Below are 16952 nucleotides of genomic sequence, written 5' to 3'. Positions count from 1 at the left end.
ATGGGACTTCTCAACATCGACTTCTACTCTTCATCATCGGATAAAAATTTTTTATTTATTTCAGAAACAATGGCATGGAGCAAGCCAAAAATAGAAGGCATACCACCCCTTCCTAGGTCTCTTCATAGTGCAACTGTGGTGGATAAAAGGATGTATATTTTTGGTGGATGGGTGCCCCTGGTGATGGATGATGTGAAAGTTGCAACCCATGAAAAGGAATGGAAGTGCACGAATAGTTTAGCGTGTTTGAACTTAGGTGAGTTAACTATGGCATTTTTCTAAATTGGATTGAATTTATTATTCTGTACTTGTTATTGGCTACGTATCTAAGCTTAAGTGCTATGATTATAAATGAATTAAAGTTGAGGGAGGAATGATTTTGGAGGCGAATAAAAGATGAGTTTGAAGGATGTGATAGACAGCTCTACCCAGAGTGAAACCTTTTCAATCATAGTTCCTTTTGAGGCTGAAGTACTTTTATGTTGCTTTATCTAGCAACTGCATTTATTGATATGGATAACAAGAGGAAACCTTTACATTGTTCTCCTGAGGAGTCTCAGTTTCTCCTATTTTTAAATATCTGACATTATGGCTGAATCTCTTTTAATATTTTCCAGTATTGCTTAATAAGTAGGTGAATAGTGTTTGAAATTTTCTTTTCTAATGTGGTGGATTAACTTTTATTTTACAATTTACATGTCATTTGTTCTAAACTAATTTTTTGGAGCAATATTAAAATTAATAATTTGTTTGCAGAATTACTGGAATGGGAAAGCATTTCAATGGAAATGCTTGAAGACTCAGTTCCTCGAGCTCGTGCTGGTCACTGTGCAGTTGGAATTTTTACTAGAGTGTACATTTGGTCTGGAAGAGATGGTTATCGCAAAGCATGGAATAATCAGGTATATACATATAATTATTTTCTTTCAAGATTGAGCCTTCTCAGTAGATGATTATAATAATAAACTTTATTGTCTGTGGGTAAATACATTTGCATGGTGTTGTCAAAAGTGCATACAACACATAAACTTAGTCAAGTCAATTACATTATAAAAATACAAAATATACAACTTGGTCATGTTAATTACATATAAAAAAAGCAAATATGCATTAGGAAAAGTGCATCCATTTTGAGAACAGCAAACAATGCATAACCTTAAAAGTGACACTTCATATATTCACCTGCATCATAAAACAAATGTTTCCTCAGGATATTTTTTACAGATGTATTGAATTTCTTGTATTGTAGGTATTTTATTGCAGATGGCAGTTTGTTATAGAGGTTGAATCCCTGATGTGTTACACTTTGCAATCTTTTAGCTGCTTGCCATGCTTTTTTGAAGGATGAGTTCATTTGACCTGGTGTTATAGTTAAGGAAATATGAGTTTTTTTCAAAAGACATAAGGTTCTTGTGTATGAAGGAGACTGTTTCATATATATAAATGCATGGTACTGATAAGATGTTGAGTTCTGCATGTATTGGTATGGTGGATGTTCTTAAAGGAACCTGTTTTATTATTTTTAAAATTCTTTTCTGCGTCTGAAATATTTTTTTCAAGCAGTGGGAGGATCATAGGATAATTCCCCGTGTTATTCTTGAATGAATGTGAAGATAAATGTAGGGGTCAGTATTATTTGACAGAAAGACAAATGCGCATTCAAATCTTTGTTGGGTTGAATATTCGATACTTTAATTATCTAGTTTTTGCTTTTGCTTCAAAACCTACTTGTGGCTGAGCTTAAAGTCAACAAGTGCATACACCGGGTTGGGGGTGGTGAGTCAACCTTTATATATAGAGGTTTGTTGCAGTATACGTGAGTTCACTTGTCGGATGAGCACTCATGAACAAAAAGTTTCAGAGGTGGTATGGATCCATCCCTGGGTAAGATAGGCCATCTAAATGATACCTTAAGCCTGTGAAGATGCTTTGAATGGCGACAGGTGGCTGTCAACAATTATGACAGCCATCACCTGGTGGAGAGGGAAGCAGCTTTTCATCTTAAGAGTAAAGGTGGAGACCACAGGGGTCAGTACCACGACACTCAATTCACTGCGGGCATGGTAACATCTACTGTAACAGCAATAGTATTGTGAGGTGGAAAATTAGAGGAAACCACCACATTAATATCACAAGGAGTCGCAGCTACTCCTATTTTTAAAGGTCTGATATGATGGAATTCTCTCAGGTAAAATATTCCGTAGGTAAACTTGCCCTCCATTTGGATCTCTTGGCTGGAGAGGTATGTATGTTAACTGTAATAATATGTTAAGGATAAGAACATGGAACCTCAGATTGCTTCGGATCTACGGTCTAGAAAATCTTAAGGCAGAAATACAAAGATTGGGCCTTGGCGTGCGAGGAATCAGTGAAATGAAATGGCCTGAAGAGGGAGACTTTTGGGGTGGAAGCTATAGGATTTTACTCGCAGGATCTCTGAATGGTTATGTTATGGTTGGGATGAGGAGAGTGCTGGAATGGAGTCTCTGAGGGAGTGCTGGAATGCGTGTGAAAAGCTTCCTGCAGTACAATGAAAGGACAGTTATGGTAAAGTCTAAGACTAAACCGGTTGATACTGTCGTGGTACATGGTTACTTGCATGGGACAGACTATGGAGAGGAAGATGTTGAAGCCGTCTATGAAGATATTGTTTAACTAATCAAACAGATAAGGGTTGAAGAAAAACTTAGAACGTTTTGATAATGAATTCAAATACCCTATCTTTGTTGAAATTATTGCAGCACGTGTGCCTTTGATTTCAAATATGACACCATACCACCTTGTTCGCATGCAGTCAGGGGTTGTGGGCTCACAGATTGCAACAGCAGCAGCCACGGCCCTGAGTGCATTCGCTGCGAGGATTGTTTTCGATGATTCAAATGCTGTCATTTGCAAAGGCCAGGATGGAATAATAACTGGAAAATATGGATTAGAAAATCAAATTGATTAAGGAGAAAGACTCCTGGAATTCGGCACGGAACATAAACTTGTGGTTGCCAACGCTCTGTTCAGGAGTCACATGCGAAGAAGATTTGCATAGAGAATGCAAGGATGCAAAAGAAGATTTCAAATAGACTATATTTCAGTGAAACAGAGGTTTGGGGGCAGATATTGACAGTGATCTTAATTTAGTTATGATAAAATGCCATCTGAAATTCAAGAAATGAGAGAAATCAATGAAGAACTCATGGCAATAAGAGAAACTAAAAAAGGAAAAAAATCAGCAAGCATTCAAGAAGTAGTGGAGAGAAAGATAGGATTAGATCAGACTGAGAAATCAGTGGAGAATAAATAGCTGGGTGGCCTTCAGGAGGCCACTAGAAATGTCCTAGGCAGCTGAAAATTTGTTAAAGAAAAGCAAGGGCACAAGAGAATCAATTTTATCTCTGAGGCTGCTCATAGGAAAGAGAGAGGAAGAAAAACAAACAGACTTCCATTGCATTTGTCAACTTGAAGAGGGTCTTTGATAACATGGAATGGAATTCAATGCTTAGAATTCTGAAAAAATGGGACTGCTCTGTGCATAATGATCATAGAATTGTGCAGTTTGTATACAAAATGGGTAGCTGTTATAAAATGTGCACCGAACTGTGCAGAAGCAAGAATAGGAAAAGGAGTGAGACAAGAGTGTGCTCTGTCCCCCATAATTTTTTAATGTTTACATCAAGAAAGCCATTAAAGAAATCAAGGAGAAAGTTTTGGGTGTTAGTAAATATGGAGAAAATATTCGCTTGTTGCGATTTACTGATGACATAGTAGTCATAGCTGAGACAGAGAATAATGGATGAAGAAGACTTTGACAAATATGGAAAGGACAATGGCCAGATGTAAGCTGAAAATCAACTAAAGGAATTCTAAGGTACTAGGATGCAGCGAAAGAGAGGAGGCTAGGACAAACATTAAGCTAGGAAAACTTTGAAGAGGTGAAAGAGTTTTATTTTCTAGGAAGCTGAATAACCAATGATGGATGAAGCAAGAAAGAAATAGAGTAGAGTAGCTCAGGCAAAGAGGGCTTTCTACAAAAAGAAGAATCTTATTAAAGCTGAGAATACAAGTATAGAAGTAAGGAAACAATCAGATGCTACGTATGGAGCTTGTTTATCTATGGGAGCAAAGCTTTTATGTTGACAGCAGCAGAGAGGTCACAGGTGGAAGCATTCAAATTGTGGTGCTACTGAGAATGATGATGATAAAATGGATTGACTGAGTAAGTAATGAGGAAGTGCTAAGAAGAGTGGGAGAAAAGTCTTCTAGGAATCTTAATGAGAAGATGAGGAGGACAGGTGGAAAGGAAGAAGGATGGCCCCCGAAGGAGTTAAATAATTATATTTATAAAGGATGTAAAAGAAAAGAAATTTGTTACTATTTGTCAGCGGAAGTTGTTTTTGGGGAACAAACATGCCAAAGAATATCCAGAAAACGTACTTTTACCACAGGGAGTCAGTAAAATCAAACACATCCATGGCTTGACAGGAAGACACTACTACATTAAAAAATTTTTTTTATCTATGTATTTAAAAGAATGAGTAGCAACAATGCTCACTTCCGATATTTGCTGCGATGTATGTGTACTCATCCTTGGCTCTTGCAATCACAGCTGATTTAAATGATGATACCTCTTAGTATTCCTACACTATGAAAAGGCTAGCAGATAGGGGAATGGAATGGGGAGCTACGTGAAATCATTCTTAGGATTTCTTACTTATGATGATGATTCAAAATTTCAAATACCTAAAGTTGAAGCTCGGTTTAATGAGTGATCTTAATATCCAGAAAATTGCTTGTTATATCCAAAGGTGAAGATCACAGGCAGTTTGGCATGCAGACTTAGTCATCTCTCAGCATGAAGCTATGCTAGCCTTAATGTAGCGGATCTCCAAAGGGAAAAGGCTTGCACCTTATTCACTGAAAGACATGGTAAATTTTCCTTTAGAAATTTGGGAGTCAACTAGTTCCTTATTTTTCCGACTGTTATTAAGTTTACAAAGTAGAATAACTTCACATTTATATTTGTTCTTTGGAAAAGAACTAGGGATGAGTCGGTTCTTAATTTTTTTTTATTCTCTGTACCGGTCCGGTTCTCTCCCACCGGTTCTCGGTATTCGATTACAAGGAACCCTTATTATCTGAATTTATAGTAAATTTAAATGAACAACCACTAGAAGTGAATTTAAAAATATCACAGATGTAAAGAAGCAGAAAAGCTCTGTAAGAAACCTTCAGATTGTCTCCATAATTTTTTGCCAAGGAAAAAAGTTTAAATAACATGTTTTGTTTTAAAAAAAATTCAAAATTTTTACCCTATCTGGGTCTAATTTATTCCTTCTCTGACAGAAATATTGCATGCAGTACTGAACAGGCGCGCAGGGAAAACAGTGGTGGTTGACGTCGTTTTTGAAGGGCCACACAAAATATGCTTGGAGCACAGCTTAAATACTTCATAGATAATTAGCATAGAACCAGGATCAACAGTGAAACTCTCCTAACTTCTGACGACATAAACTGTTAATTTGCTATAACTTGTGAGTCAGTTCAAAATATATTCTGTATTCTGTGATGTAGCTTAAATTCTTACTTAAATAGACAACTGATTTGCATACCTCACTCACAGTACTTATTACCTCAACATTAAACTCCTCAACATGCCAGTACAGCGACACCATGGATGAACAGGGAGGCTGCGGCTTTGCCTGAGCTGTAGATATGTCCGCTGCGGGGGCGTCGCTTGGAACACGCATTAGACCGGTTGCAGGCAAAATGATTTTCCACTGTTGCACTGAGGAATCTTGTCTGAAGGCCACCTGAATTTCACGTGAACGGTAGCCGGTGAAAAGTCGTTTTTTCTGAAAGTGGACGAAGGCTACGAGAATGCTACAATGTTGGCAAGAGCGAATAGTTGATGAGCCATAAAATGCACGTGTTAGCAAGCAACTCTCAAAAAAAAAAACAGTTGGACGCCATGCAATCGGAAAGTAATATATGCGTTTGTTTAATCTTATTTTCGCTGCTGGTCATGGCAAATCAATTAATTAAGATTATGAATTACTTTCGGAGTAATTATGAGGACCAAATTGTAGAGCTACAATGGGTCGAAATTAGGGATGAGTCGATTCCAAATGTTGATTCTCGATTCCATCGATTCTCGGGCACTGAATCGGAATCGAGAATCGATCGCCAAAAGTCGAATCTGATTCCAGGAAGATAAATGTTTTGAGCATAGACTAAGCATGGGGCATTAAGGCTGCCACACACCTAAGCGATCGCGGTGTCAGCCTTGCCTGCACGGAAGATACGTCCGGCACGCGGGTGCTGCGACGAACATACCTAAGCGGCCTCGGAAACATGAAAATCTCGGCAAGAGCGCCAAACCGACAAACCCTGAAATGGCACGTGTTCATGAGCAACTCTCAGAGAAAAAAATTGGAAACCACGGGATCTGGAAGCAATGCATGCATTTTTCGTTCTTTTATTAACCGCTGGCCACGGCAAATCAAATTATTGTGATTATGAATCACCATCAGAGTATTCATCTGGACCACCAATTTAAACATTTAATAGATCGAAGTATATATATTTTATTTTCAAATGATATTTTAAGTCTGATGATAATAAAAATGTGCAGAGATAGAGTTTTCCTGTGAAAAAAAAAAAAGTTTCTAATAAATATATGCAGAGAGTGGGTTTTTTTTATACAGTGGAACCCCGATCTATCGTTCCCACATAGATCGTTTTTTTCATCCATCCCCCTGGAAAACGATGGATCGAGGTTCCATTGTATAACTTTTTTTCCTAGACTAACACGCGTGTGCGTCAGCAATAAAAATTTTGACACATGCACGTTTTGTATAGCCCAGTTTTATCAATGCAACCCTTGAGGAAGTTGATACTTGCTTGGCATAAGCCGCCATGGCCTCCGGGCAGACTCGACAGGTTGCGTTCGGTCGCCACTGCACACCCGCCAGGCTGCTCTGGTATGTATGAATGCAATGAACGCTACATTATTGCTTAGCCACCGCAGCAAACGACAATGTAGCCACCGCAGCCAAACGACAATGGCTATTGTTATTTTATTCCTTTCAATTCTTAAATTTTAATGACAGCAATACTACAGATAAGTCCATATCCCACCTGTTAGAGGGAATAAGAATCGATGGAATCAGAATCGAGAATCTGGAATCGATTTGAAGGAATCAGAATTGGAATCAGAAAAAAAGTGGAATCGACTCATCCCTAGTCGAAAAATATTAAAAATTTTCACAAAAAAGATATGCGCAGTGATTGCAGAAGCAAAGACCACCTATTGCTAACATTAATTAAATATTTCGACTGTTTTGTGTTTGCATAGCCCAGTATTGTCAAAGCAACCCAAGTTGAAACTTAGAAGGCGTTAGCCGCTGCAGCCTGTGGCAAAACTCTAAAGGTGTTCAGCAGCCAACTGCTGCACAGGTTGCGGTGCCTCCAGTCAGGTCACTCTGGTGCATGTGGATGTGCCAAACACTACTTAGTCATAGTTACACTACAAAGTGGAAGCTACACAGCTGCGCACTGCAGCTGCTTGGGTGTGTGGCAGCCTTCATTGCCATCTGATGACATCGTTATATTGTGACAACGAAAAGTAGATTGAGCATATAAAATATTTTTAAAGAATTGCTGATGATGCTCTCTTACACTACAGTATTTTAAGTTTTGAATGAAAACTGAAAGATGATGTTGCAAGACACTGGTCATGGCCTTGAAAATGCTGCCGACCATTTAGGTTTTGGATGCCAAATTCAAAGTCTCGCCACCGTTCCAAGCCGATTACATAGTATCGACTTAATGCAATCAGTTCTCGATACCGGTTCCACATGGCTAAGAACCGGCAGTACCGAGAACCGAGTACGGGAACCGACTCATCTCTGAAAAGAATTTCTTGTTTTGATATGCCAATTTAAATTTGATGCCATATTTTGCCTTTTTTCTGACTCAAATTATGTTTACTAATCACTGTATCTTTAGTGTTTTCTGTGCTCTTGGTTATTTTCTTGCTATTTACTGTTTGTTGTTAATAATAGCCTTGTTGCATTACAGGTTTGCTGTAAAGATTTATGGTACTTGGAAGTGGCCAAGCCTCCACCTCCGGGAAGAGTGCAGTTGGTTCGTGCATCAACACATTCCCTGGAGGTTTGCTGGGGTCCAACGCCAACTGCGGAAGTGTATTTACTTCAGGCTCAGAAATACGACATGCCTCCATCTTCTCCTATGCCTCCGATAACGCCCCCACCACCTCCCGCAGGGCAGAGTACTCCGCCTGTCACACCACCCAAGTGCCCACCCTCTCCCGTTGCCACACCCCCTCAATCTCCTGCACCAACCGAAACCTCCCCTCAGAAAACACCACCTGCCCCAGCAAGGTCTTCGCCAACCCTTTCCTCTCCTCCCAGCGCTGCTGCCACGACATCCACCACCACTCCAGTCTCTCCTGTGAAATTCAATACTTCGCCATTGCGTCCTTCTTCGCCATCAACGATAGTGAAATATTCTCCAGGATCTGGAAGATGTATGTATATACGTGCCTCAGTTTTTTTATTTACACATGAATTGAAATCTGCATGTGAAGGACTCATTTTTAGTTGCTAGGGTATGTGAATGATGGATATAGAAAACTTTATTTATTATCCGGGATCCAGCTTCACTGATTAATTCTATCTGACCATAGCCTTGATGATTGATTGGCTATTGTAACATACTCTGGTCATAATTTCTTTATTTGGTTTTGCACTAGTAGCTGTTGTGTACCTATTGAAATTGTACCAAAATTAGATGATGATGAACTCCCTTACATTTTTTGTTTTGGGACGATGAAATATCATGTATGTCATCCTGACACTTGTCGAGGTAATTTTTACTATTGAAAATCAGCTTAGCATGAAAGATAGTGAGCTATGGTGTATCAAAATCTAATCTAGTTTATATGGATGTAGTGATTTACCGATAAGATGTAGTGGATACAGTCATTGGATGGGCTGTGATGAGAGGAAAACTTCATGATAGGGATGAGCAGGAAAGGTGTTTCAGTTTTCAGATAGGGCATAAGAAAATTAACCTTACATTACCAGGTTGGCAACAGGGATAAAATTTTATTTTATCCATCCTTACTAATATGTTTCATTTAATGAGTTCGATGAACTCTGTGATTTAGCCATAGTCCTTATTTTCTACAATGAGTACATTCGTGTTTGTCCTATTTAATGAAGAGAATTCCAATTATACATGGATAGGATACTAATATGTTACGGGTAACTTGGAAAGTACATGTTGAAATCCCAGTAAATGGAAAGCATGCCTATTGTAAGGCTTGGAGATGCTTTTTTCAAGATAATGAATTGGATGACTATATTTTTATGGGATGGATACGATACTATTTTATATTTATTTCTTGTCACATAATTTGGGTTAACATGCTGCTGAAAATTAGGTTTGAAAGATTGCAATAGCTCACCATAATTTCAATGTGACCTCCAGAAAAACATGCTATAAGGCCATGCCTATGTACTCTCAAAATGTCTGTTAACCTTCTAGTAGCCAGCAAAGGAATGCTTAAAAATAGGGATGTGTGAGCAACTCGTCGAATCAAGTTGAAAGTAAAACTTGACTCCACCACTTTCTCAAAACTCAAGCTGAGGCAATAGCAAAAGTGGTCGAAAAAAAATGGAGCTGAGCACTGATTGATGGATTTTTTTGTGTTGAGGGATAAGTACGGGAGGTGACACCTAAATTTTATTATTCAAATATTTAACCTGCCATGTGTGATGTATATGATATCTACTATGGTATGGCTATCAGATTAGATCATCTGGGCTTTTAACTGTATGACCAATGGGAGGCGCTGTTTCTTGAACCCCTTTGGTTGAGGCAGAGCGGGATGATAGCTCTAATGAGATTTTCACTTTTAATATAACCTATTTTTTTTTTCATATTATTTCTAAAGAACTGTCTTCTGAGGAAAAAGTGACACATTTTTATCTTTTTAATTCCACCTGTGTGATAGAAAATTCCTGTTTCAGCATTGCATACAAAACAAGCCAAGCACGATACGTGATTATGGATGAAGTTCATGGGAATTTTGTTCATTCACCTGAATTGGAAAACTAAATTGTTATCCGACATCATTTTGGAGGACATATGAATAAGGATTTGTGCAGTTATATCTAAATGCTCTTTTAATGTTTAATTAAAAAATGATATTGATTACTGTCATCAATAAAAGCAGTGTGATGTGTGGCTGTTTTTTGTCTAGGGACAGTATTCAACTGAAAACTTAAATAAGCATATAAATTAAAGCAGCACAATAAGTTATGCTCATTTTAGCATACTTTATTCTGTTAAATCCAAATTAAGTACTCGATAATCATTTTCCAAACATATCGATAATGTGAGGCATGCGCTGCTGTCAAATTTAAGGATTCTGACGAGTGATATCATCTCAATGTGGGGATGGTATACCAGTTGCTGTAAAGGACAAGTGCTCATGAGTGCCTTAAATCAGGAGTGAAAAAGGTTCAATAGTTGGCTTTTTTTTAATATCCCCTCCGTAGAATCGGAATGCAACACATGCAAAAGAAAATTTAAAATACAGACTGTCAGCACCACTTCCCTAGTATGTCATCTGCCAAAGCACCAATCAAGGTATTCTGAATATTTATTTGGAAAGAATGGAAAAATTTGAAGTTCTGGCTTAGAGAGGAAATGGTTAAAGTTGAGAATAATTCAACTACAATACAGCAAACAGCTTAGGTCATTATTACAGGAATGGAATTTAAGTTCCTCAATTCCAGCATACCTTAACTGACAATGCAAGAAACATGGTCGCAGCAGTATGTGGCAATGGAAAGTTTATGGTCGTGTGATTTTTAACAATCTTTCATGGCATAAAATCAATAAGAGAGCATTTTTTAAAAAGTTCATCTTAAATAGCCACCGAAAACATTAAACATGGCCACTAAAGGCAGAAAAAGGACGGTGGGAACTAAAGCAAGCATTTTTTCGCTACTTATTAAAAAGGTTTGAAATTACGAAGCTTGATACTGCAAAGTGCCTATTTTCCGGTCACGCTGACTTGGTATAATCAAGAGTTTACTGTAGTAAGTCTCTCTTCTTTTATGCTGACAGGAGCAAGGTTTCTACCAGAGAAAGGCCAGAGAAGCATCTTTTGCTATTGGGGAAATAAAGATAGAAATGTTTTCCACATTCATTTTTTTCTAAAACAAATTATTATTATTTCTCAACACATTTAAGCATTGGTTCACATAAGTGAAATCCCAAAAGTGATACGGATAGTGATCAACGGAAGTGATTATAGTTTCAGAACATAACATCCGCATCCAGATCCCGAACATCACTCAAGCAATGTCTCCTTGTAAGTTGGAAACTGCAGGCTTAGTTGTCAATGTTTATGCTGTTTCCAATAGTCTAGCAATAATTGTCTATTTTCAGTCGATCTGCTGATTACAACTAGTAATTTATCAAAATCAACCCATCATGTGTATAAACAATTCATTTGATAAAATGTCATTCTTCTGTATTGTAGACAGTGTGCCATAGGTATTAGTCCCCTGTAATGAAAACTTATAGGAAGTTCAAATGCTCTTAACCATCTATATAATTGTCAACAATATTTTATATATTAATTATATTGCCAGATAAAAACAAGATAAGTTCTGGACGTTGTTCACATCAATAACTGCTTCAGTCCCTTTTCTGGCTCATGAAGATCCAGTTGGATTTTTGAAAAATAAAAAATAAAGCCATAAATCAGCTGAGGGTGAGAAGATTATTTCACTTTTATTTAAAAAATTTATAGGTGATTTTGCTAGTTCTGTCATTCTTTTGGCTTGGCAATGGCTTTTAAAGCTTCATTGGATCCGATATACTAGATCACAATGTGATGGCTACTTGAGGAATTCATACATTACAGCGAAAATACATATGCCATATTAGCATCTTGGTGTATCAGCAATCTCACAATTCTTGCAATCATATCTTTAGGTATGAGCCGTATAAATTTTACCTACAGTCAAAGAAGGGTGAAATATGAATATGTGTAGTTTGATCTAAAATGGACTTCAGAAATGCAAGAAAAGTTGAACTTGGAGCTTTTTTTTTGAGCTTAAACAACACTCTGGGCATCCATGATCATCCCAGGAGATTCAATCACTCAGGGCTTCCACCATTGCTTCTTGGTTGGGGGGGCAGTTTCTTTCCATTCGTCACCTCATACTTCACTGATTTTTGTGTTTTAGGGTGGTCAGAGGACAGCCTAAGATTGAACCTGGATCACTCCATCATTAGCCAAGTGCTGTGCCCATGGTCACCATGCTCCTTAATTAAAAAACAAAAAATGACTAATAAATAATCAAAGCTAGTGGTAAAAGTTACTGGTGAAGAATGGGTATGGAAATTACAAAATATTGCTCCATGTGAATTATTTTTCCCCAAAATGAAAGTGAAGTAGTAAATTCATTTTATTTCATCATGCCTCTTGGGGAAGCAAAGAACCTAGCATTAGAAAAAATCTCATTCACACAAGGCACCACCTACAAAAAAACACCCTCCATGGTAAATCACAGAATTAAGTAATTTCCCAGCTTCCCTGTCCTGTGTGTGAGAGACTAAACATATTTATTGCACACCCGATCTCCATATGATTAATTGCAGATTTGATAATATATAATGGGACTCATCTAATACTAATGAGAAAAGCTCTTTTATGCTGAAATATTCTGCCAAAAGATATGCTCAAAAATGCTTGAGAACGGTCTCAGAACACTGTTACTCAATTTGCATGAAGAATTCTCACTCTTTGAGAGTTACTGTGAATATCAGTCTGCACTTTGCCATAGAATTTGTGGGTGTAAAATCATGCCACAAGGGTTTCAAAACTGCCAAGGAAGGAGGGATATGCTCGAAGTGTATAAGTTCTTTCCTGTGGAAGCATGATTCAGTGACAATAGTCTGTCAGTATCAATTTGGTTCGGGACTGTTCATTAATGTATTTTTAAATTAAAATTGCTAAATATGCTAAATTAAAATTATTTTATTCGAAATTAAATTAAACTACACTATTGTTTTTTTTAGCAATAGCATCCTAACTGAGGGAACTCCTGCTAAATTTTTACATATCAATCTCTCATTTGCTTAGGTTGCTTTTGGAGACTTTTCCTCGACGAAATCAGTTTTTGTGATCCTAATAAGTTTGTTTTTAAGAGGTTTGACTGTGGTATAATTGGGAATAAGCATTCCTTTCTCAATATTTCCTAATTCACTTTGATTCCTAAATTTTTGGATCCCACTCATGAAATTCCAAAATGTGATTTTTGTGCTGAGTTACCTGGTGAAAAACTGGGTTATTAGCAGTATTTATTCATTATCTTGCTGTTAGGATACAATATTTGTGCAATTTTTCCAAAGTGTCTCACCAACTTATTCAATTTTTCACTGGAAGAACATGTACGACTGGTTTCGACTTGCTTAACACTTTGAGTGCTGGCCGCTAATTTTAAAGCCCTACTGAAAAATCCAGCCATTTTTACCAAATTCGTACATTTTTCAAAACATTAGCATCAAAAATATATTAATATCGATGTGTATTACAAAAAAAATTGACTTTGCTCTTCTTTATGAATGAGTTGAATAACATTTATTGCTAATTTTTAAATACATAATTTAACAATGAAAACCTACTGTTTTTGAAAAATAAAAAAGTTGCAACATATGATGTACCGCCATAAGATGCATAATAATTTTTTATTATGCTCAATTTGAACTATTTAAAGCATGTAAATCATAAAAAAGCATTGTTCCAAGCAAAGCATTATAAATCCTGGTTGACAAAAAGGGTCACTGCACCCTCAACGAATGGTTCATTGGCCCAAAGCTTTTTCACACAAAGTGGCCTAAGATAAGGATGCCGGTAGATACAGAGGACTTTTCGTCCTCAAGACATAAAGTGAACTCTTTTTCCATCGCGCAGTTGATATTTGAAATAACAGAGCCACCAAGCAGTAAACTGGAAAAGTACCATGGGCGAAATATTACGGCTTCACGTACAAAGCCAATTAAATAGAAAGACGTAATATTACGTCCATGGCAATCTTCAGAAAGATTAACAGGATGTAATATTACGTCCATGGCACGCAAAGTGTTAAAATAATCAAAAGTAATAATTTTAGGTTATATGTAGCTAATGTGCCATTGTACCTCTGGCACTCCACTATCTGTTTCTTGAACAGCCCCTGGAAGCTTAGTAAGAATCCGTTCACCAGGCGGGGTCGTTGCTGGTAATCGCCCAACTATAAGACTTCTTGGTCCATCATCTCCTGGGCATCAAATAGTTAGATCGCCTTCACCTCAGCAGCAAATGTCTGGCATTCAGACATTGGCTGCGGCTGCAGCTGCGACGCAGAAGATGAGCACAGTGGCTGGTTCATCACCAACCCCAGCTTCTTCTGTGCGCTTAGTTCAGCCTATGAAGGTTGCAGGAATACCAGGTGAATTTTCTGTTTCATTACATTTCTGAGCAATATAATTTAAATCGGTATTTCATGATACCCAGGTATTCATTTTGCCCTGAGCATTCCCAGCAAGACTTTCCCTGCTGGGAATTCATTCATCGAATTCTATTTGGTTATACATTTCAGTTAACCAAAATACTAAACTTCACCATTGCTGCCATCCAGGTCTCGCCTTGTGTATGTGAATGTGTATCTGTGTCTTTTTTTGTGATGTAACAATGTTTCTTTTGTTGACACCTCTAAGTGTCACATGGCCAGTTAACTTAAAGTAATGTTTCATTTGTGAAAGAGTAAGTTCTTACATGTATTGAAAGCGGTAGCTTGACACTTGAGATCTCTTAAGATACTGATTGAGATGAACGGACTTCTATGTTCACATTTTTTAAAAGTAAGAGTTGAATGTGATGGAAGTAGTCCCATATTTTTTAGAGTAGAATTCTAGATGTTTTCAATTAGACATATTGTATTATTTCGATTCTACTCTGTTCCTTGTTACTCTTTCCATGGTTTTCCGAGTATTCTATGCATTAGCTGTTATTTTCAGTATCCTGCTGCCAGTTTACAATGTATAACTTACTTTGTATGAAAAACATTAGCAATGAATAGAAATTAGGAATCATGAAACGTTAACTTCACAGCTTTGGGGAAAAATTCAGGGAAATAATTGTGGACTGGATGTCGTCCATCTTTCTTCTGCAGAACTATAACCGCAAATGACCCCTCATAAGGTATTGAAATTTAACTAAATTGTTGCTTAGCTGCATCAATCTCTTTTCCGGGGTTTACTTCTCAATTCGTACATTTTATTTTTCGTTCTGAAGTGTCTTCTTTTGCGATACATGGTTAGTATTAACAAAGCACGGTTGCAAAGCTTGTGAAAAAATGAATGTGACCCTGAGCATTCACACCAATTTTCCTGTTAATTTATAATTTACCAAACCCCATTCTGATTTTGCCTGGTTTTGCACTTTAATTTGCACTTTTTTTAGGATTCTATTTTTATATAATTCATTCTAGAAATGTCGCCATTGACCAATGGTTAATGGAATATCATGCCAAGTGCTGCACACAAATAACTTATTAATAATTTTTTCTCTAGACTAGCTGTCAGAGCTTGCCGGGTAAATTAGAATTTGCAAGAAAACAAGTAATAATATGCAGTGGCACATTCTCATTTGTTGGTGTCATCATCTGAATGACATAAAGCTATTCATTAAATGCAAAATATATATTAAGGCTTTTACTCAAGTTTTTGCTGTGAAAATGCTCTTCTAATCTTCACTTCACAGCTTTACTATTTGTTAGACCTTGAGGGCTAAGTTTTAGGGAATTTAATTGTGATTTTACTTTCCTTGAAACACATTCTTTGTTATTAATATGCATATGATGGCATATGGACACTATGGTGTTTGGCGAAGGATTTCACTGAGCAAAATTGATTGCCTTTTCTGGATGGTAGTGATCTCTAATTTTTACAATGTGACCACTGGTTTTGAAATGGTAGAATACCTAGTAGTTTTGGTGTCAAAAGAGGTAAGGCTGAAATTTATTCCCTGCCATATGACTGTATGTGATTTCTCCATTAATTTGAAATATTTGGGGGAGGAGGGCAATATGGCATCTTGCAATAATGCTGGATCCTATCCTCAATACATTTAAACATTGACATTACTAGGGCCTGCTTGGGCACATGTTAAAGTTTAATGCTCAACTACTTCTGATTTTTATTTGCATGGCAAATAAGCATTTGGTACAGGCAGTCCCAGAGTTACAGGGTTCCATTACTGTCTACTTACTTAAATGTGTACTTGCGTATACCTTAGCTAAATAGATTTTGTTAATTTTTGCATTCAAGCACGCTGAAGTAAAATGTTCCATCGTGTACCTGCTGGCATTAGAAAATATCAAATGCTTTTCAAGTTAAGTTATATGCAAATTAAATTGGCCAAACTATAATTTATGTATGGAGTTTTCATTTATTTCTATAAACTTTTGATGTAAAATATCTTAAAAGTGTAAGACTCATACCCAATTCCAATATCAACTTCATAATATGAAGTCCTTGCAATAGAAGTGGGTACGCTAGGTTAAGCTGTAGTTATCTATGCTACTCACCTGCGTGGCAGGGCTGGAACTGGAATTTTGAAAAGCACGTCCTTTGCTGCTTGGGGGCCTGCAAGCCGTATAACCAGCTGGGTCCTTCTCAGCAGGAGGAAGTAGGATGTCACAAGAGAAGAGGCAAGAGAAACTTGGGGCTGCTAATCAACTGCCTACTTCGTTCATCCTCCACTGGCAGTGTTAGCTGCTTTTAATATAAAACTATGTAAAAATGTGTTGAATCCAAGCTGTTAACACAATCTTGAAAGACAATGCAGGATTTAAGGAACATGTTAAAGGTTT

General features: G+C 37.3%; 1 protein-coding gene across 3 annotated transcripts in view; it reads left to right on the top strand.

The window, feature by feature from the left end:
• LOC124171767 (host cell factor-like) overlaps positions 1-16952 on the top strand; it is a 99862-nt gene that overhangs the window by 30771 nt on the left and 52139 nt on the right. For all 3 annotated transcript variants that reach the window (XM_046551070.1, XM_046551071.1, XM_046551069.1), the window contains exons 5-8: positions 65-256; positions 757-902; positions 8071-8539; positions 14271-14528. In XM_046551070.1, the coding sequence (XP_046407026.1) occupies positions 65-256; positions 757-902; positions 8071-8539; positions 14271-14528 (1065 nt within the window). The remainder of the gene's footprint in view (positions 1-64; positions 257-756; positions 903-8070; positions 8540-14270; positions 14529-16952) is intronic.

This window comes from Ischnura elegans, chromosome X (genome assembly GCF_921293095.1).
Source record: "Ischnura elegans chromosome X, ioIscEleg1.1, whole genome shotgun sequence".
Classification (NCBI taxonomy): Eukaryota; Metazoa; Arthropoda; class Insecta; order Odonata; family Coenagrionidae; genus Ischnura; species Ischnura elegans.
This window is presented reverse-complemented; position numbering and strand designations above follow the sequence as displayed.